Source organism: Taudactylus pleione, unplaced genomic scaffold (assembly GCF_031769625.1).
Source record: "Taudactylus pleione unplaced genomic scaffold, aTauple2 ptg000376l, whole genome shotgun sequence".
NCBI classification, from domain to species: Eukaryota; Metazoa; Chordata; class Amphibia; order Anura; family Myobatrachidae; genus Taudactylus; species Taudactylus pleione.
This window is the reverse complement of record NW_028284777.1, coordinates 5,528,884-5,550,117: the sequence shown is the minus strand read 5'-3', so window position 1 is coordinate 5,550,117 and position 21,234 is coordinate 5,528,884. Positions and strand designations below refer to the sequence as shown.

The following is a 21,234-nucleotide window of genomic DNA, read 5'->3' as shown; positions in this document are numbered from 1 at the left end:
AGTAATTGCCCTTAATGGACATTATGATGGTTAATATTTCAATGTTTCTTTAAATTTTTGTGGACTTATCACAACAAGATTATCCTGTGAGCTTCTGGTGTCTGAATTCCACTGGATATTTTTTTCCAGACTGCTGAAGCAGAGTATTGTAGACGGTTATCACTCTAGCTAGCTGCGTTATAAAACTCTTACATTAGTGGCCTTGCTTATCCAATTATTTCTGACCAAGAATATTTCTAGGGTGCTAGGGATGTCCAGCAACTGCACAAACATCACGCTGTGCTTGAATGAAACCTCCAGTAGCAATGGCACCTTGTCAGTGTTATTCAGTACCATCCTCTCTGTAATGCTGGCCCTGGTGGTATTTTCACTTGGATGCACTGTGGAAGCTGCCAAACTTTGGTCTCATTTAAGACGTCCCTGGGGAATCACTATAGGACTGGTGTGCCAGTTTGGACTTATGCCTCTGATCGCCTATCTCTTGGCTATTGGTTTCTCTGTACGACCAACACAAGCTGTGGCTATACTGATTATGGGATGCTGTCCTGGTGGTCTCATCTCTAACATTATCACCTTGTGGGTTGATGGAGACATGGATCTCAGGTATGATTGTACTGTTTTATGTGGCACTAGCTATATTAATGCAGGATTTCTCAAAAGCTGCTCAGATACTGTTAGATTCCCAGTATCCTTATTTTACTCAATTCTGAAACTATTTACTTAAGTCATACTTACTTATTGCATGTATAGAGGGATATTCTGAAAATCAAACGTAAAAAGTAGTTTTATAAATATAATCAATTTAATCAATGTGCAGACTCCGCACCGTAACAAATATAAAGTTACTAATAGGTTACTGTTATACTATTTACTGGACAGGCTTATGTATTTCACTTGACTTCTGTATATTATTATGCATGCAAAGAACTTAACTCCTTTGGACAAAGATATAATTGTAACATTTGTTATTTCAGAAGTGTGAAATAGAAGCAATACTTATCTAGAGATTAGTGTCACACATATGCAGTGCATGATGTCGTAGTCTCCAATAATTACCACTGTGGTCCAACCAGCCGGGGTATTTAGCAGAAAGCAATCCTGTAAGATGGAAGTCCCTTGTTGTGGATGAGCCTTGTGGATGAGATTGCTACGTTGAAATAGTTGGTTGTTCGCTGTAAATGAAGCGTGATAGCCAAAAGAGATGAAGGAGGCTTGGTCCAGTGTGTAGTGATGTAATAAAGGTCCCAGTGCAATAACGAAGGCATTATCAGCTCAGGTCACGTAGGTTTTAAGCTTATGTTTTTCCAAGATGACATGAAAACGATCAGTATATATATATATATATATATATATATATATATATATATATATATATACTACGTAACATAACTTTATTAGATACTTTGCTGATAATACATTTCAATTAATAACCAAACATTGTAACAAATAATGAAGTTTGCAGTCACGTGACCACTGTCATCTGCCATTTAGTTATGTGGGCAATCTAGAACTAATCCAGGCTCACTTGATCACATGACATTAGGTAAACACGGGGTGGGTTTTATTTAAATTACCCCACATGCGGACTCCCTGCTGCCTCGAGATATGTATTGTAAGGACAAGCTAGCATTGCTGCATTTGTAATGGAGAGTCCGTATGTGGAGATAAATGAGAATTCGGCAGATGCGGTCACGTGATGACATAGAGTTTTATCTGGATTCATCTGGATTTCTATTCAAGAAATTATCTTATGATTATATTTATTGCATGATTTTATGTCAGCTGTTTTAATAAATGTGCTTTTTTTCGCCTAACACAATCCGTTCCATTATTAGTACATATGTGATTATATTTATACTTGAGCACTGTATCCCCATTTTTATCCATTCACATATTTGAGGTTTGACTAACCTCCCTTTATATAGCTGCCTCAGAATAGCTATCCTTTGCAGCACCTGCACTAGAACCACTTGTTAGTTCTTCAACCTTGCATTTTTACACAGTCTTGCAGGCAGCAGCAATGAGCAGTTTTTCTGATTATAATGAAAGATTTGATAGAAGACAGACTTATCTAAACAGGTGGGATTTACCTATGGAACCAGAGAACTATGAAATAGAATGCCAACTAAAAGATGAATTTCATAAATCCCTTGCCAACATATTGTGTGGCTGATTGGTAAGTGTGCATTCTTACCAAAATTGGTTACATGGTGCTGGGCCCATCAGTCGGTGGTGCCAACGGCCAAGCATGTACCCCACATAAGTGTCTTGGAATGCTGTTCATATGGTGATTTCCGGGTCCCATAACCCGGAAGTGCATTTCAGTACTTCCTGGGTAGATAAATAAGTGTTATGGCTCTAGTCTAACATAAATGTAGGGTACTAAAGAATACCATTGACAGTTCTTAAAACAAGCACTTTTTTAGTGGGGAGCTCCCACCACCATTCTCTCCAATCAGCGGTACACCTGTTGTCATGGCTGGAAATGGTTGGTGACACATCCAGTACGTCACTTCCCATCCCCACCAGAAATCTTCTGGTGTCACTTCAATTTAACTGCCTTCAACAATTCACCTTCCACCAGCTCCTGGACTATTAACAGTTCTGTGGTTCCCCCCACCGTTTCTGATCCAGGAATAGCCATGCAGAAATAATGAATGGAGACTTAGGTGAAATTCTCAGATGCATTGGCACCATCCAAACAAAGCAGGATATTCAGGATCTGCAACAAAGGCTCCAGAAAAGATTGTACTCTCAGCTGGAATACTAGGACAATGTTGGTAGGCACAACAACATAGGGGTCAGAGATGTACCACAGTCAATGTCGAGGCACTCAAAAAAAAGTACTTTGACCCTAATAACCAAATAATGATTGACTGAGCCCCAGGACACTGTAACCAAGAAGCTTTCAATTGGAGCAGCATTAAGACATCATATGCCAGTTCCACTACTACAATGTTAAAGAGAAGATTATATCAAATGCTTTCAGCTTTTGCCATTTCCTAACACTAGTATGCCTATATTTATTTTTTTTAAAAATGTGTTTATTGAAGTCATCAAATGAATCATGATACACAAAAAATATATCACAAAGGTATGTCACAGTCATAACATAAATACAAATCATTTGTGGTTTTGAAAAAATGACTTCAATTTTCTCATTTTACCATTCCATAGAAAAATAATCAAGAAATTATTGTAGTGACTTCAACCATAATAAAAATAATATAAAGTAAGATAGGAAACGGGTATTAGGGGGAGGAAGAGGAAAGAAAAGGGAAAGAAAATAAAGAAAGAGGGGATACGATGGGAAGGGGGATTTGAGCCATGCGCTCCCGAGCCCAGTTTCTCTCTGCCCTGCCCTCCTTGATCACTTCTTTTTTTTTTTTTTTAGGTGTCATTTATTGGGGGATCTTGTAGGAGCAGTCTAGTTTCGTACCAGTGTGTTGATTTGAAACATTGTTGTATTTGTCTTTTAATCTCAGGATTTAAAGTATCAATAAAGCTCTCCCAAATTAAGATGAACTGTTCTGTTTTCTTTTCCTCATTGAGAGAGGAGTCGACCCAATCCATTTTGAAGATATAGAATAGTTTCTCTTTGAACATATTTAATGAAGGAGGGGTAGGAGCAATCCATTATTGCAGGATACATTTTTTTAGCTACAGCCGAGATAATTAATAATAGTTTTCTACATCCCTTAGAAACTCTAGTTATTCCTGGAATATATCCCAACACTGCCCACTCTGGTGTTAATGGAAGATAATTAATTAGGTCTGCAAGCACATATTGCTTCACTTCCATCCAAAATTTCTTAATGATCCTGCAATCCCATAAACAGTGAAACAAAGATGCCTCTAATTGGGCACATTTTGGACACGCAGAGGAGGTTGCGATACCGATAAGATGACAACATGTAGGAGAAAGATATCCCCTATAAAATAGCCTATAAAACATTTCTCTATAGGTTGTAGCTGTCAATGTGCGGAGGGAATATTGTAAGGTGCGTAAAATATTAGCTTTCGTTAGATTTGGAAAGCAGGCCTGCCACTTAGTGATACCTGTGGAGAATATTCCCGTAAAGTAAGGAACTCTTAACAGGCTGTAGAAAAGTGATATAGTTTTATACGGATCGCCAGTGGACAAAAAGGCAGCATCTAGTTTATTATCCCAATCCAAGGGAGATAAAAAGGATAACATTTTACTGGTATAATGTTGTGCCTGTAAAAAGGGCAAATTGCTAGACTGAAGAAAATCGTACTGTGCGTGTGCTTGTTCATATGTTAAGGGACGCTTAAGCGAAGAATTAGTGAACTGTCTGACTGTGCGGAGGCCCAGCGAATCCCACCTTCGGAAGGGGTGTGCTGCAGACCCGTTCTGAAAGTCATTGTTTCCCAGCAGAGGGAGAGGTAGTGAATAAGAATCATGGAGTGTAAATTTGTTACGTATTGAATGCCAATGACCAAGCTGACATCAGGAGTGGGTTATCAAGCAAAGATGATGGTATATCATGTTTGGGCATATGTAAAAAGTAGACCAAGTCCAAACCAGGTAGGAACTGTCTCTCTAAATCATAATGAGCAAAATGATTTCTATGTAGAATCCAGTCTTGTATGTATCTACAGATTGCAGCTTGATTATAAAGGAAAGTATGGGGAAAGTTAATTCCTCCCTCTTCCTTAGTGCGTTGAAGAATTTTCAAACTAAGCTTTGGTTTTTTATTATTCCATATGAATTTCCGAAATGCAGCATCTATCTTTTTAATGTCAATTAAAGTGAGAAAGTAACGGGAGGACCTGTAGAGGGTACAGCGATTTAGGAAATATTATCATTTTTATTAAATTGGCTCTTCCTAGGTATGAAAGTTGAAAATGCTGCCAGCTTTCCATTTCCATAAATATTTTATTCATTATCGAAGTAATGTTCAAAGAGTATAAATTATAAATATTTTTGATTAATTGCATGCCCAAATAAGGTATACTAGATGACGCCCACCTCAAGCCACCTAAATTGTCTCTAGGTCTAAAAGGTCTATTGCATAAAGCTAATGCTGTAGATTTGGTAAAGTTGATTGTAAATCCAGAAATATGGCCAAATTGTTCCAATTTTTCAAATAAGGGGGTCAGACTAATTTCCCGGGTTTGATATAAAAAGGAGAAGGTCATCTGCAAAAGCCATGAGCTTTAATTTGTAATCTCCAATGAAAGTGCCGCAACAGCGACCAACTCTGAAGAGCACGAATCAACGGGTCAAGTGCTAGATTAAACAAGAGGGGTGAGAGCGGACACCCCTGTCTTGTACCTCTAAACATATATATTGTATTACCGAGAAGGCCATTGACAAGTAACCTAGTACACGGATTCAAATAAAGATATTTGATTATGTTTATAAACGACGTCCCAAATTCCCTGGAGTTCAGGACTAGGAACAAATATTCCCACAAAATTTTTTCAAAGGCCTTCTCCTCATCCAAACTCAACAGAATAGTGGAGGATCTCTGATCCACTGGGGAGGAGGCCAAAACTGCAACCGCCGAGCGAATAGCCAATACAGGATGACGACCTTTTGTGAACCCATGTTGATGTGGGGTAAGGAATGTCGGCATCATATTATGTAGCCTGATCGACAATTTTTGCCAAGATTTTATAGTCTTGATTAAGCAAACTGATGGGTTTATATGAAGACAACAAGGTGGTGTCCCTATCTGGTTTGGGTGTCAAGATTGTCATTGCCTTGTTAAATGAAGGATAAGCAATGTTATCCGAATAAATTTGTTGCAATAGATTAGTAAGAGTAGGTGTAATACCATCTTTTAATATTTTATAATAATTTGCTGCAAGGCCATCAAAGCTCAGTGATTTATTCAATTTGAGCGAGTCAATAGCCATGACAACCTCTTCCTCTGTGATATCATCTTCTAAACATTCCCTCTGCTGGGTGGACAGCTTTGGTAGCACGTTTTCGCTAAGAAATTGTCTTGAATTTTCTAAATTGGGTGTTTCGGCTGCATATAAATTTTGGAAATATACTTCAAGAAGTTTTGATATGTCAGATTGAGAGGTAATGGTTGCTCCCGTTGTAGTGTCGCAATGACTAGTAATGTAATGTGTTTTCTTTTGTCGGTTGGCCATAAATGCTAAAAGTTTACATGTCTTGCCTCCCCATCGAAAATAGTGATTCTTAGTAAAATCTGTCCTAAGTTTAGCCTCCTGTACTAGAAACGCTTCCAATACTTGTTTATTTTGAAGGTAAAGGGATCTATTTTCAGCCGTTGTAAAGGACAAATATTGTTTATAAGAGGTATTCAACCTGCTATTTAGAAGGCGCAGCTTTTCCTTATGGTCCTTATTACGTTTTGCTAGGTAAGATATGACATGACCCCTCATAACTGCCTTTGACGTCTCCCAGAATAATACTGGGTTATCCCAGTGATCGATATTATTATCTACGTATTAATGCCATTTGGCTTTCAGATACTTTTGAAAGTCTTCATTTTGTGAAAGGAAGGAAGGGAAGCGCTAAAGGCAGGAAGTATTTAGAGGAGTATGTCGCGTCAAGTCTAAAACAATAGGGGCATGATCAGAAATTATAATGTTATCAATAGAAGTCCGTATTATGCGGGAATAGATTTTCTGCTATTAAAATATAGTCGATTCTAGTAAAGGAGTCATGTACTCTAGAATGAAAAGTGAATTCATGACTAGAAGCATTCTGGAGTCTCCAAGCATCGATCAGGGCATGATGAGAGCAAAGAAGGGAAATGCCTTCTCGTGGAGAGACAGAAGGTTTATTCTGTGGATTAGAGTGGTCCAGAATACTGTCATGTAATGAATTAAAATCTCCGCCAACTATAAGGTTAGGTGTATCTTGTTTCATAAGTATATTGGAAATACCCTTATAAAAGGAGAAATTAGGGAGCATATATGTTGAGGAGTGTAAAACGCTCACCTTGGATTGTGATATGAACCAAAAGAAACCTGCCCTCAGGGTCCGCCAGCATCTTTGTGATAGAATAGACCAAATTCTTGCTAAATAATATAGCTACCCCACGTTTTTTCTTACAATATGAGGTAGATACACATTCCTGTATCCAGGGGCTTTTTATAGTAGAATTAGAACTTTTTTGCCTATATTTATTAACCTAAGATTTACTTGTGGATTGAAAACTGGAGACTCTTACTCAAATTGCAAACAAGTTCTTCTTTCAATTTTTACATCACAGGAATTTAATAACTACCCCAGGCCAGGTAAATAACTGACCCATAACCTCAATATTCTTGTAAAAGCTCATATACTGTAGATGTCGGTTTCTCCTTCTCAGTAAAGCTGCACACTGATATGATCCATCTCATGCACTCCCATTTCAGTCTTGCAGGAGTAGCTGAGTAGACTGCAGTGAATGTTTTACTGGGAAAGGAGGAGTGTGTAGTGGAAGTTATAATGGACTTGAGGCACAGTAATGTAGCATGATTTTAAATTGGGGCAGTGTAATGTGGCAGAATATGAACTGCGCAATTGTAGTGTGGCACATTATGAATGGGAGGCTCTTTAGTGTGGCCTAATATGAACTGGGAGCACTGTAGCATGGTATAATCTCCACTGGTTATGGAATGCGGCATAATATGAACTGGTTGGCACTGTAATGTAGAATACTATGAACTGGGTGCACTGTAATGCTTCACAGTAAGAATGGGGGGGTCCTACAGTGTAGCATAATAGGAATTGGGGTCACTCCTGTGGTATAATGTGAACTGGTGGCACTACAATGTGGTATATTTTGAACTGGGGGAATTATTATGAGACATAAAATGACATAACATTAACTAGGGCACTACTAAGGAGGAACAAAATTATCTAGGGCACTACTATGGGACATACCATAAACAACTGCTGCAAAGAGGGGTATCTTTCTAAAAGCACTGGGGCAAGTGCCCCTTCAAAATTTTACTATAGGGCCTAGAAAGTTCAGGTTATGTCCCTGCATAAAGTCCTCCAAACGCTAAGCCCTTTTGGGCCACTGCTCCCTCCTCCACCCTTCTCTTCTGTGGTCAGCCACGCTGCTTCCTCCCCTCTGTCCTCCTTTCCCATCTCCCAGTATAATTATAACTAACTGTGCATCATATTGTCGGTTCTTTACTGTGTTTGAAACTTACATTCTGCATATTGTAATGACTTGTTTTCAATGTATATAACACTGAATCTTGAATAAAAATGTAAACAAAAGAGAAGATTTTACAGAAAATATTGCATTCAATTGCCACAAAATCCAAATGTTTATTTCTACCAGAGACTCTAACAACAGAGACCCATCAGACCATCAACTGATGATCTTAGTAAGCAAACAATTCAAATGGTTGCATATAGAGCCCTTTCAGCTACAGGACCCTGACATCATTAGTTACTATCCACGTGGACATAGAGTGGGAATAGTAACCTGTGGTGAGTGAAGAAAGCCCATGAGGGTACAAATTTGTACCATTGGTGGCCAGATACTGCAGTTGAAACAAAATAACAGCACTGTCAGGGCATGGAACTGCACTTTTGCCCTCACTCGATGTCACATCTGGGTCCTTTAGCTGAAGGGGAACTAGGATCAATACAAATCAAACATCACTGGGGCTTTCTCCTAAACATCCAAGTATAAGGGCCCATACCACTGCGACTGTTTGGTGCAATTCCCGATCCACCGATGTCTGGGTCGGGGTGACCGGGGAAATCAAACCTGTAGGATTTGACTGATATGCTGATCCCCACCAAAATATAATTGGGATCGGCGAGTCTGGGATTTTTTTTCACATGTAGAATTTGCCCGATCCTCCGACCAATTGCTGATCATCTATGTGCACGGATTGGTGGTTTTGTTGGCCAATGATATCCTCACCTCTTGTCCAGTGATCACATCAATCAAATAATATGGTCTGATCACGCACTCATCAGTAATAGCCAGGCAGGATGTAGGATAGGGCTCTTAGGGCCTGATTCAGAGTTGTACACTTTAGCACAGCAACTGCGTCTTTGGATGCAGCTTCTGAGCAAAAATATGCTAATGCCTGCAGGAGGTGTCTGAGGGAAAAGTTGCAGACACTGTGTTCGGCACTCCTTGAAAACAGGGCCGGCACGCCACAGTTTTCTGGAAACACAGAAAGCACCGTCCCTTCCACTGGGGCAGAATGAGTTGTGCGTATATCCAAACTATCAGAGAAAGTGTTTATTTTATTTATTTGAGGCCACAGGGTTTTCGTAGCACCATACATCATGGATCAAACATACATTACAATTAATTAGCAATTGGGTGATCAGACAGGACAGATAGAGACAAGCTGACAACTTTACAAGCATACATAAATATAATTATGTGCTATGGGTGGATATACGAGGGAGAGGGGAGCCCAGTTAGGTAATGCAGAGGATGTAGGCTTAGGAAGAGGGGTGGTAGGCTTAAGGTAATTTTGCGAGGCTGGTGAGTGTCTGAGAATGAGCATTCCATAATATTGGAGTAGAATGGAAGAGTTCCTTGAGACATGCATGGGAGGAGCCTTCTTGCAGGCCACTAGTCCAAGTGTAGATCACTCCTACCTAATCTTTATTTTCAGGCTTGTTGCAATGGTAGATGGCGAGCGAAAGGAGATGTCTCCAGTTTTTCTTCTATCTTCTTTTACTTGCACCACCACCAGTAGCGGCTCCAGGCACGGGCAAGCCGGTCTGTTGTCCGGAGCGCCATGGGATCCGACGGGCACAGGAAAAGCTCTCCCAGCGCTATTTTGATGCTAAATGCTCGGGGAGGGAGGGAAGAGGCTGCAACACAGGATGGTGCTGGCCACAGCAAAGCCTAGCACCGGCCCTGACCACCACAGAGAAGTAAGGTCTCCCACAACCTCAGACACAATAATTAACAACTTTTAAAATAAACTATTACTTTATTATTTTACATGTCTATTATCTGCTCTAAAGCTGGCCTAACATCTAAAGATTATCTGTCCAACCAGCCAACTACTTGATTGGTTGGAATGAAAATCTGGTAGCGTATGGGAGTAAATGATGATCAGCAATTTGCTCCTAAATTCCAGAAAACAAATGAAAATGGTTGTTCAGACAAGTTTGTTAAATGTTTGATCTAAACAATTTGTTCAAACAACAGTTTTTGTCCATTTACCGGCATTTGTGAGCAAATTGCTGATTGTCATTTGCTTTCATACCTTACTAGATTTTCATTCCAAAAATCACTTTAGAACACAGGTTCTCAAACTCGGTCCTCAGGACCCCAAACAGTACATGTTTTTCAGGTGTCCTCATAGAATCACAAGTGAAATAATTAGCTCCACCTGTGGATCTTTTCAAGTGTGTCAGCCAGGAATGAATACACCTGTGCACCTGCTAGGTGACCTGGAAAATGTGAACTGTTTGGGGTCCTGATGGCCAAGTTTGAGAACCACTGCTTTAGAAAGTCAATAAATGGAAACACAACATCACATTCCAAATTTCAACATGAGTATTGAAGTGGTTAGCTATAACAATGAAGTATTCATCTACAATTAGTGGTAACACAAGCCATAGGGAATTCCAAATTAACTCTAAATTTCACTGAATAAAATAATTATGGAGTGGACTTATAATTAGTAATGAGGAGTTTTAACAATTTAACCAAAGCTAGTCTAAATTCATTCAGTACTATAGTTTAGTATGAATTTTTCATAAATTAAGTAATCTAGGACCTACCTTACCATTAACTGACCAACTTAGGAAAATGAGTCTTATGCAATATCTTAGCTCAAATTTACAGATACAAAAATACAACATGTTCTATATGTGATATATGGTCCAAATATCATTACTTGTACAAAAGTCTCCTATATTTGACCCAGGTCAGAGGTCTAATTTCTGACTCTCCTGAAATGACCAGTTATGCACTATTTTTTATGGACTATCCATTCAGTCAAATGTATTAAGCGAGTAAGGGAACTGTGAGTTTTCCTCTGTCCTGAGGGCTATTCCTCCTCACAAATTGCCTACTTTGATCCCGCAGGTCTACTCATGATTGACTGATGAGAGGCGGATTAGAGAAGAGGGATTATTTTTGTTTTCTTTCCCACTCTCCCTAATATTAATACAGCAGCTGCCCATACATAACATTTCATTATTTATAGACTTGCTGACTTGGGACCAATGGTGAAACCCCCAGAGGCAATGGAAGCATTTGCCTCTTACCTCCAGCTGCACAGATAATTTTTTCTATAACCACTGCCTGCACTCTGCTGATCACTGCAGTCGCCAGGCAGCAGGTATAGCTGGATCTATCTATATTGTTCCGAGCAGCCAATGTCGCTTGACGGTGGCTGTCTGGTACAATAAATTATTGTTCTTTATTGTGATATGGCATGCATGTTGTCATGTAGTCATGCATGCTGCAATGCTGACAGAGGAGCTAGCCACACTGCTGACAGAGCAGCAGTTGCCCAGAAGACAAGGCAACTGTGTGTGGGCTGCAGGGGGCTGGCTGTAGAGACAGTAGGGAGCTGGCTGGGGAGACAGAAGGGGGCTGACCAGTGAGACAGAAAGGGTGCCGGCTGGAGAGACAGAAGGGCTCACTGGGAAGCCCAAATGGAGCTGGAGAGACAGAAGGGTACTGGCTAGAGAGACAGATGGATGCTGCCTGGAGAGACAGAAGGGTGCTGGCTGGAGAGACACTGGGGGTTGGCTGGAGAGACAGAAAGGTGCTGGCCGGAGAGACAAAAGGGTGCTGCCAGGGACATAGAAGGGGTACTGGCTGGGGAGATAAAAAGGGGGCTGGCTGGAAAAACAAAATGGAGCTGGCTGGAGAGATAAAATGGAGCTACAGTAACTAGACAGACAGAAAGGGGCTGGGGAGACAGAAGGGTGCTTACTGGGGAGACAGAAGGAGGATGGCTGGAGAGAAAGAAGGGTGCTCGCTGGAGAGACAAAAGGGAGCTGGATACAAGAAGGGTGCTTGCTGGAGAAACAGAATGGGGCTGGCCAGGGAGACAGAAGGGGTACTGTTTGGAGAGACAGAAGGGGGCTGGCTGGACAGACAGAAGAGGGCTGGAGAGACAGAAGGGTGTTGGCTGGAGAGACAGAGGACCTCATTCAGAGCCAGTCGCACAGAGCGTGCGGTCGGTCTGAATGAGGGGAGGACCTCTTGAATTTTCAAGAGGTCCTCCTTTGTGGTGGTAAGGCTGTAGGTTAACACCCACAGCCTTACAACCGCCTAAGGTGATGGTCATGATGGTCAGACCATCGCGACCATCGGGGCTTACGACGAGACCCTAGGGTAGGGTCTCCCTTGTCGTAAGCCCCGGAGAGCTTTCGGCTCTGTCTGAGCCAGAAGCTCTCCACTGACATCACTAGTGATGTCAGTGGGGATGCCCCCAAACAGTAGGCGTTCCCATGGGAACGCCCCCATTTGGGCTGCCACCCCCCCGGCCCACCTTCCAAACAGGGCGAGCTGTCAATCAACATCGACAGCTCGCCCCCTTTGGATCGAGACCCGATATGACCGGCGCTGTCGGTCATAGCAGGTCTCACGCATGCGCACAATGGCGCCGGCGCCGTTGTGCGCATGCTCTGTGGGGGGCCATCGACCCGGTCCGAGTGCATCGGCACTAACGACCGGGTCTGAATGACCCCCAGAATGGGGCTGGCCAGGGAGATAGAAGGGGTACTGACTGGAGCGACATAAAGGTGCTGGCTGGAGAGACAGCAAGGGGATGGGAGGGGAGACAGAAGGGTGCTGGCTAGAGAAAAAGGTTGCTGGCTGGGAGACAGAAGGGTGCTAGCTGAAGAGACAGAAAGGTGCTGGCTGGTGAGGCAGAAGGGGGCTGGCTGGAGAAACAAAAGGGAGCTGGCTGGAGAGACAGAAGGGAGCTAGCTGGACAGACAGAAGGGGGCTGGGAAGACAGAAGGGTGCTGGCTAGGAGACAGAAGGGTGCTGGCTGGGAGACAGAAGAGGGATGGCTGGGGAGACAGAAGGGTGGTGGTTGGAGAGACAGAAGGGGCTGACCAGGCAGACAGAAGAGGTACTCACCAGAGAGACAGAAAGGGCTGGCCGGAGACACAGAAGGAGGCTAGCTGGACAGAAAGAAGGGTGCTGTCTGGAGAGACAGAATGGGGCTGGCCAGGGAAACAGAAAGGGTACTGACTGGAGAGACAGAAGGGGCTGGCTAGAGAGACAGAAGGGGCTGGCTTGGGAGACAGAAGGGGTGGCTGGGGATAAAGAAGGGTGCTAGTTGGGGAGACAGAAAGGGGATGGCTGGGGAGATGGCTGCTGGCTGGAGAGAAAGAAGGGTGCTGGCTGGAGAGGCAGAAGGGGGCTGGCTGGAGAAACAAAAGGGAGCTGGCTGGAGAGACAGAAGGGAGCTAGCTGGACAGACAGAAGGGGGCAGGGAAGACAGAAGGGTGCTGGCTAGGAGACAGAAGGGTGCTGGCTGGGGAGACAGAAGGGGGATGGCTGGGGAGACAGAAGGGTGCTGGTTGGAGAGACAGAAGGGGCTGACCAGGCAGACAGAAGAGGTACTCACCAGAGAGACAGAAGGGGCTGGCTGGAGACACAGAAGGAGGCTAGCTGGAGAGAAAGAAGGGTGCTGTCTGGAGAGACAGAATGGGGCTGGCCAGGGAAACAGAAAGGGTACTGACTGGAGAGACAGAAGGGGCTGCCTAGAGAGACAGAAGGGGCTGGCTTGGGAGACAGAAGGGGATGGCTAGGGATAAAGAAGGGTGCTAGTTGGGGAGACAGAAAGGGGATGGCTGGGGAGATGGCTGCTGGCTGGAGAGAAAGAAGGGTGCTGGCTGGAGAGACAAAAGGGAGCTGGAGACAGAAGGGTGCTGGCTGGAGAAACATAATGGGGCTGGCCAGGGAGACAGAAGGGGTACTGTTTGGAGAGACAGAAGGGGGCTGGCTGGAGAGACAGAAGAGGGCTGGGGAGACAGAAGGGTGTTGGCTGGAGAGACAGAATGGGGCTGGTCAGGGAGACAGAAGGGGTACTGACTGGAGCAACAGAAGGATGCTGGCTGGAGAGACACAAGAGGGATGGGTGGGGAGACAGAAGGGTGCTGGCTGGAAAGACAGAAGGGTGCTGGAGAGAGAGAAGGGTGCTGGCTAGGAGACAGAAGAGTGCTGACTGGGGAGACAGAAGAGGAATGGCTGGGGAGACAGAAGGGTGCTGGTTGGAAAGACAGAATGGGGCTGGCTGAAGAGACAGAAAGGTTTTGCCTGAGGAGACAGAAGGGGACTGGCTTGAGAGAAAAAAGGGTGCTGGCAGGGGAGGCAGAAGAGGGCTGGCTGGAAAAATTAAAGGGAGCTGGCTGGAGAGACAGAAGGGAGCTAGCTGGACAGACAGAAGAAGGTTGGGGAGACAGAATGGGGCTGGCCAGGGAGACAGAAGAGGTACTAACCAGACAGACAGAAGGGGCTGGCTGGAGACACAGAAGGGGGCTACCTGGAGGGAAAAAAAGTGAGCTGGCTGTAGAGACAGAAGGGAGCTGGAGAGACAAAAGGGTGCTGGCTGGCAAGACAGAATGGGGCTGGCCAGGGAAACAGAAAGGGTACTGACTGGAGAGACAGAAGGGGCTGGCTAGAGAGAAAGAATGGGGCTGGCTTTGGAGACAGAAGGGGATGGATAGGGATACAGGTGGGTGCTGGCTGGGGAGACAGAAGGGGGATGGCTGGGGAGATGGGTGCTGGCTGGAGAGACAAAATGGAGCTGAAGACAGGCTGGGGGAAAGGGTACTGACTGGAGAGACAGAAGGGGCTGGCTAGAGAGAAAGAATGGGGCTGGCTTTGGAGACAGAAGGGGATGGCTAGGGATACAGGTGGGTGCTGGCTGGGGAGACAGAAGGGGGATGGCTGGGGAGATGGGTGCTGGCTGGAGAGAAAGAAGGGTGCTGGCTGGAGAAACAGAATGGGGCTGGCCAGGGAGACAGAAGGGGTACTGTTTGGAGAGACAGAAGGGGACTGGGGAGACAGAAGGGTGTTGGCTGGAGAGACAGAATGGGGCTGGTCAGGGAGACAGAAGGGGTACTGACTGGAGCCGCAGAAGGGTGCTGGCTGGAGAGACAGAAGTGGGATGGGTAGGGAGACAGAAGGGTGCTGGCTAGTGAGACAGAAGGGGACTGGCTTGAGAGAAAAAAGGGTGCTGGCTGGGGAGGCAGAAGGGGGATGGCTGGAAAAACAAAAATGAGCTGGCTGGAGAGACAGAAGGGGGCTAGCTGGACAGACAGAAGGGGGCTGGGGAGACAGAAGGGTGCTGGCTAGGAGATAGAAGAATGCTGGCTGGGGAGACAGAAGAGGAATGGCTGGGGAGACAGAAGGGTGCTGGTTGGAGAGAGAGAATGGGGCAAGCCAGGGAGACAGAAGGGGTACCGACCAGAGAGACAGAAGGGACTGGCTGGATGCACAGAAGGGGGCTAGCTGGAGAGAAAGAAGGGTGCTGGGTGGAGAGTAAGAAGGGAGCTGGAGAGACAGCAGGTTGCTGGCTTTAGAGACAGAATGGGGCTGGCCAGGGAAAAAGAAAGGGTACTGAATGGAGAGACAGAAGGGGCTGGCTAGAGAGACTGAAGGGGGCCGGCTGGGGAGACAGAAGGGGATGACTAGGGATATGGAATGGTGCTGGCTGGGGAGACAGAAAGGGGATGGCTGGGCAGATGGGTGTTAGCTGGAGAGAAAGAAGGGTGCTGGCTGGAGAGACATAAGGGAGCTGGAGACAGAAGGGTGCTGGCTGGAGAAACAGAATGGAGCTGGCCAGGGAGACAGAAGGGGTAATGTTTGAAGAGAAAGCAGGGGGATGGCTGGAGAGACAGAAGAGGGATGGGGAGACAGAAGAGTGTTGGCTGGAGAGACAGAATGGGGCTGGTCAGGGAAACAGAAGGGGTTCTGACTGGAGCAACAGAAGAGGCTGGCTGGAGACACAGACGGGGGCTAGATGGAGAGACAGAAGGGTGCTGGCTGGAAAGACAGAAGGGTGCTGGAGAGAGAGAAGGGTGCTGGCTAGGAGACAGAAGAGTGCTGACTGGGGAGACAGAAGAGGAATGGCTGGGGAGACAGAAGGGTGCTGGTTGGAAAGACAGAATGGGGCTGGCTAGGGAGACAGAAGGCATACTGACCTGAGAGACAGATGGGGCTGGCTGGGGACACAGAAGGGGGCTAGCTGTAGAGAAACTAGGGTGCTGGCTAGGGATACAGAATGGTGCTGGCTGGGGAGACAGAAGGTGGATGGCTGGGGAGATGTGTGCTGGCTGGAGAGAAAGAAGGGTGCTGGCTGGAGAGACAAAAGGGAGCTGGAGACAGAAGGGTGCTGGCTGGAGAAACAGAATGGGGCTGGCCAGGGAGACAGAAGGGGGCTGGGGAGACAGAAGGTTGTTGGCTGGAGAGACATAATGGGCTGGTCAGGGAGACAGAAGGGGTACTGACTGGAGTGACAGAAAAGTGCTGGCTAGAGAGACAGAAGGGGGATGGGTGGGGAGACAGAAGCATGCTGGCTAGAGAGAAAGAAGGGTGCTGGCTAGGAGACAGAAGGGTGTTGGCTGAAGAGACAGAAAGGTGTTGGCTGAGGAGACAGAAGGGGGCCGGCTTCAGCAAAAAAAGGGTGCAGAAGGGAGCTGGAGACAGAAGGGTGCTGGCTGGAGAAACAGAATGGAGCTGGCCAGGGAGACAGAAGGGGTTCTGACTGGAGCAACAGAAGAGGCTGGCTGGAGACACAGAAGGGGGCTAGATGGAGAGACAGAAGGGTGCTGGCTGGAAAGACAGAAAGGTGCTGGAGAGAGAGAAGGGTGCTGGCTAGGAGACAGAAGAGTGCTGACTGGGGAGACAGAAGAGGAATGGCTGGGGAGACAGAAGGGTGCTGGTTGGAAAGATAGAATGGGGCTGGCCAGGGAGACAGAAGGGGTACTGACCAGAGAGACAGAAGAGGCTGGCTGGAGACACAGAAATGGCGCTGGCCAGGGAGACAGAAGGGGTTCTGACTGGAGCAACAGAAGAGGCTAGCTGGAGACACAGAAGGGGGCTAGATGGAGAGACAGAAGGGTGCTGTCTGGAGAGACAGAATGGGTCTGGCCAGGGAAACAGAAAGGGAACTGACTGGAGAGAAAAAAGGGCTGGCTATAGAGACAGAAGGGTGCTGGCTGTGGAGAAAGAAGGGTGCTGGCTGGAAAGACAAAAGGGAGCTGGAGACAGAAGGGTGCTGGCTGGAGAAACAGAATAGGGATGGCCTGGGAGACAGAAGGGGTACTGTTTGGAGAGACAGAAGGATGTTGGCTGGAGAGACAGAAGGGGGCTGGAGAGACAGAAGGGTGTTGGCTGGAGAGACAGAATGGGGCTGGTCAGGGAGACAGAAGGGGTACTGACTGGAGTGACAGAAAGGTGCTGGCTGGAGAGGCAGAAGGGGGATGGGTGGGAAGACAGAAGGGTGCTGGCTAGAGAGAAAGGTGGGTGCTGGCTGGGAGACAGAAGGGTGCTGGCTGAAGAGACAGATAGGTGTTGACTGAGGAGGCAGAAGGGGACTGGCTTTAGAGAAAAAAGGGAGCTGGCTGTGGAGGCAGAAGGGGGCTGGCTTGAAAAACAAAAGAGAGCTGGCTGGAGAGACAGAAGGGAGCTAGCTGGACAAACAGAAGGGGGCTGGGGATACAGAAGGGTGCTGGCTAGGAGACAGAAGGGTGCAGGTGTCAAAGACAAATGAGAGCTGTAGACAGAAGGGTGCTAGCTTGAGAAGCAGAATGGGGCTGGCCTGGGAGACAGAAGGGTGCTGGTTGGGGAGACAGAAGGGGGATGGCTAGGGAGATGGGTGCTGACTTTGAGAGAAAGAAGGGTGCTGGCTGGAGACAAACGGGAGCTGGAGACAGAAGGGTGCTGGCTGGAGAAACAGAATGGGGCTGGCCAGGGAGACAGAAGGGGTACTGACTGGAGTGACAGAAGGGTGCTGCCTGGAGAGACAGATAGGGGATGGGTGGGGAGACAGAAGGGTGATGGCTAGAGAGAAAGAAGGGAGCTGGCTGGAGAGACTGAAGGGGCTAAAGAGACAGAAATGTGTTGGCTGAGGAAACAGAAGGGGTCTACCTTGACAGAAAAAAGGGTGTTGGCTGGGGAGACAGAAGAGGGCTGGCTGGAAAAACAAAAGGGAGCTGGCTGGAGAGACAGAAGGAAGCTAGCTGGACAGACAGAAGGGGGCTGGGGTGACAGAAGGGTGCTGGCTAGGAGACAGAAGGGTGCTGGCTGGGGAGACAGAAGAGGGATGGCTGGGGGGACCAGGGCCACCATCAGGGGGGGACTGCCTGGAGTACCGGGCCCGGGGCAGAGAGGGGTCCCGGCCGCAAACCCAGTCCCCCCCTTGCCTACAGGTCCATCGCAGCCGCTAAACGAGTGTGTTTTTTTTTTTTCTGTGAGATGGAGATTCTTGTCTCCATCTCACTGGAGCTCCCCATGCCTGCCTGTCAGTGAAGAGAGCTACCGCGCATGCGCGGCAGCTCCTCGTACTCTCGAAGCCACAGATATCACATAGAATGAAGGGAGCAAATGTGGTGGTACATAGCTCCACCTAGGCAATTTGCGCTGCCAGCTCCTTTGGGTACAGTGCTCGGTCAGCCACTGCGCTCCTACTCCAGCTGCAGGTAAGGCATACTTTCATACATGGGGGATTGGGCTGTGAGTTGTTACATGTTGAGGGAAATCATCAGAATAAATAACTGGGCAATGTGGGCACTGGGCAGCATGTGTATGTATGTATATGTGTGTGTAAATGTAGTCTATATATATATATATATTATATATACATCTATATAGTATATACAGTATATATATAAGCACACAGTATGTGTACATCTATCTACCTGTCTATATATATATATATATATAGATATCTATATCATTATATATATAGATATCTATATATATATATATATATATATATACACACACTATATATATATATATATATATATATTTATATATATACATATATATACAAACCACTCCAGCAGCACTCCTCATCCAGTTAATAGAAATAAGCAAATAGGTGTCTTCCTCACATGGGCCCCTTCCGGGGATCACGATGTATAAATCACCAACCAGGCGGCACTCGTATGAATAATATGGCGGGAGACCAAAATACGCCAACGTTTCAATATTTTAATATAAACATTTTCCTCAGGGCATATATTATATATTTAATATTTACAGTGTATATCTATAGGCAATAACCTAACAGTGTGGGCAGTATGTGTGTATATATATATATATATATATATCTCCAGGTAATACCATCCCACCACACAGTATTGGAGAAATGGCGACACTCAGGTACTATCATGTAAGACTTCACACAACAAAAAGGGTCTGTGCCACCATTTCAGTCCATCCAGACTTTTATTAAGAATATTCTTGCTAAAAGAAAATTTGGGCAAAGACACTGTTTGAATTCATCCATGAAAGTACCCATGAGCGACGCCGTTTGTCCAATATTGTATTCCCACTAAACGCCCATTTTGCCGCCTGCCCACATCCCGGCCCATCACACCGTGCCTCTGAAAGGAGGAGTGCATCACATAGGGAGTAGGTCTCAGAGCAACAAGTACAAGGTTAGTGTGGGGGCTGCCTGCAGACAGAAGGTGGGCTGGCTGGAGACACAACAAAAGGGGGTCAGGCTCGAGACAGAGAAGGGGGTCAGGCTGGGGAGACAGAAGGGGGCTCACTGGAACTGGGAAGACACTGCATGGCAAGAGTTGCAGAACCATGGGGGGGGGCCCTGCCTAGTTTGTCAGTCCCGGGCCCCACAATTTCTGATGGCAGCCCTGGGGGGGACAGAAGGGTGCTGGTTGGAAAGACAGAATGGGGCTGGCCAGGGAGACAGAAGGCGTACTGACCAGAGAGACAGAAGGGGCTGGCTGGGGACACAGAAGGGGGCTAGCTGGGAAAGAAGAAAGAAGGGTGCTGGCTAGGGATACAGAATGGTGCTGGCTGGGGAGACAGAAGGTGGATGGATGGGCAGATGTGTGCTGGCTGGAGAGAAAGAAGGGTGCTGGCTGGAGAGACAAAAGGGAGCTGGAGACAGAAGGGTGCTGGCTGGAGAAATAGAATGGGGCTGGCCAGGGAGACAGAAGGGGGCTGGGGAGACAGAAGGGTGTTGGCTGGAGAGACAGAATGGGCTGGTCAGGGAGACAGAAGGGGTACTGACTGGAGTGACAGAAAGGTGCTGGCTAGAGAGACAGAAGGGGGTTGGGTGGGGAGACAGAAGGGTGCTGGCTAGAGAGAAAGAAGGGTGCTGGCTAGGAGACAGAAGGGTGTTGGCTGAAGAGACAGAAATGTGTTGGCTGAGGAAACAGAAGGGGTCTACCTTGACAGAAAAAGGCGCTGGCTGGGGAGGCAGAAGAGGGCTGGCTGGAAAAACAAAAGGGAGCTGGCTGGAGAGACAGAAGGAAGCTAGCTGGACAGACAGAAGGGGGCTGGGGAGACAGAAGGGTGCTGGCTAGGAGACAGAAGGGTGCTGGCTGGGGAGACAGAAGAGGGATGGCTGGGGGGACAGAAGGGTGCTGGTTGGAAAGACAGAATGGGGCTGGCCAGGGAGACAAAAGGCGTACTGACCAAAGAGACAGAAGGGGCTGGCTGGGGACACAGAAGGGGGCTAGCTGGAGATAAAGAAGGGTGCTGGCTAGGGATACAGAATGGTGCTGGTTGGGGAGACAGAAGGTGGATGGCTGGGGAGATGTGTGCTGGCTGGAGAGAAAGAAGGGTGCTGGCTGGAGAGACAAAAGGGAGCTGGAGATAGAAGGGTGCTGGCTGGAGAAACAGAATGGGGCTGGCCAGGGAGACAGAAGGGGGCTGGGGAGACAGAAGGGTGTTGGCTGGAGAGACAGAATGGGCTGGTCAGGGAGACAGAAGGGGTACTGACTGGAGTGACAGAAAGGTGCTGGCTAGAGAGACAGAAGGGGGATGGGTGGGGAGACAGAAGGGTGCTGGCTAGAGAGAAAGAAGGGTGCTGGCTAGGAGACAGAAGGGTGTTGGCTGAAGAGACAGAAAGGTGTTGGCTGAGGAGATAGAAGGGGGCCGGCTTCAGCGAAAAAAGGGTGCTGGCTGGGGAGGCAGAAGCGGGCTGGCTGGAAAAGCAAAAGAGAGCTGGCTGGAGAGAGAGAAGGGAGCTAGGTGGACAGACAGAAGGGGGCTGGAGAGACAGAAGGGTGCTGGCTAGGAGACAGAAGGATGCTGGCTGGGGAGACAGAAGGGGGATGGCTGGGAAGAC

At 46.8% G+C, this 21,234-nt stretch overlaps 1 protein-coding gene across 1 annotated transcript in view; it reads left to right on the top strand.

Moving 5' to 3' along the window:
• The first annotated feature begins 250 nt into the window (after positions 1–250).
• Positions 251–21,234, top strand: part of SLC10A6 (solute carrier family 10 member 6) — a 46,495-nt gene continuing 25,511 nt past the window's right edge. Inside the window, exon 1 of the mRNA XM_088445007.1 lies at positions 251–603. Within this exon, the coding sequence (XP_088301133.1) occupies positions 251–603 (353 nt within the window). The remainder of the gene's footprint in view (positions 604–21,234) is intronic.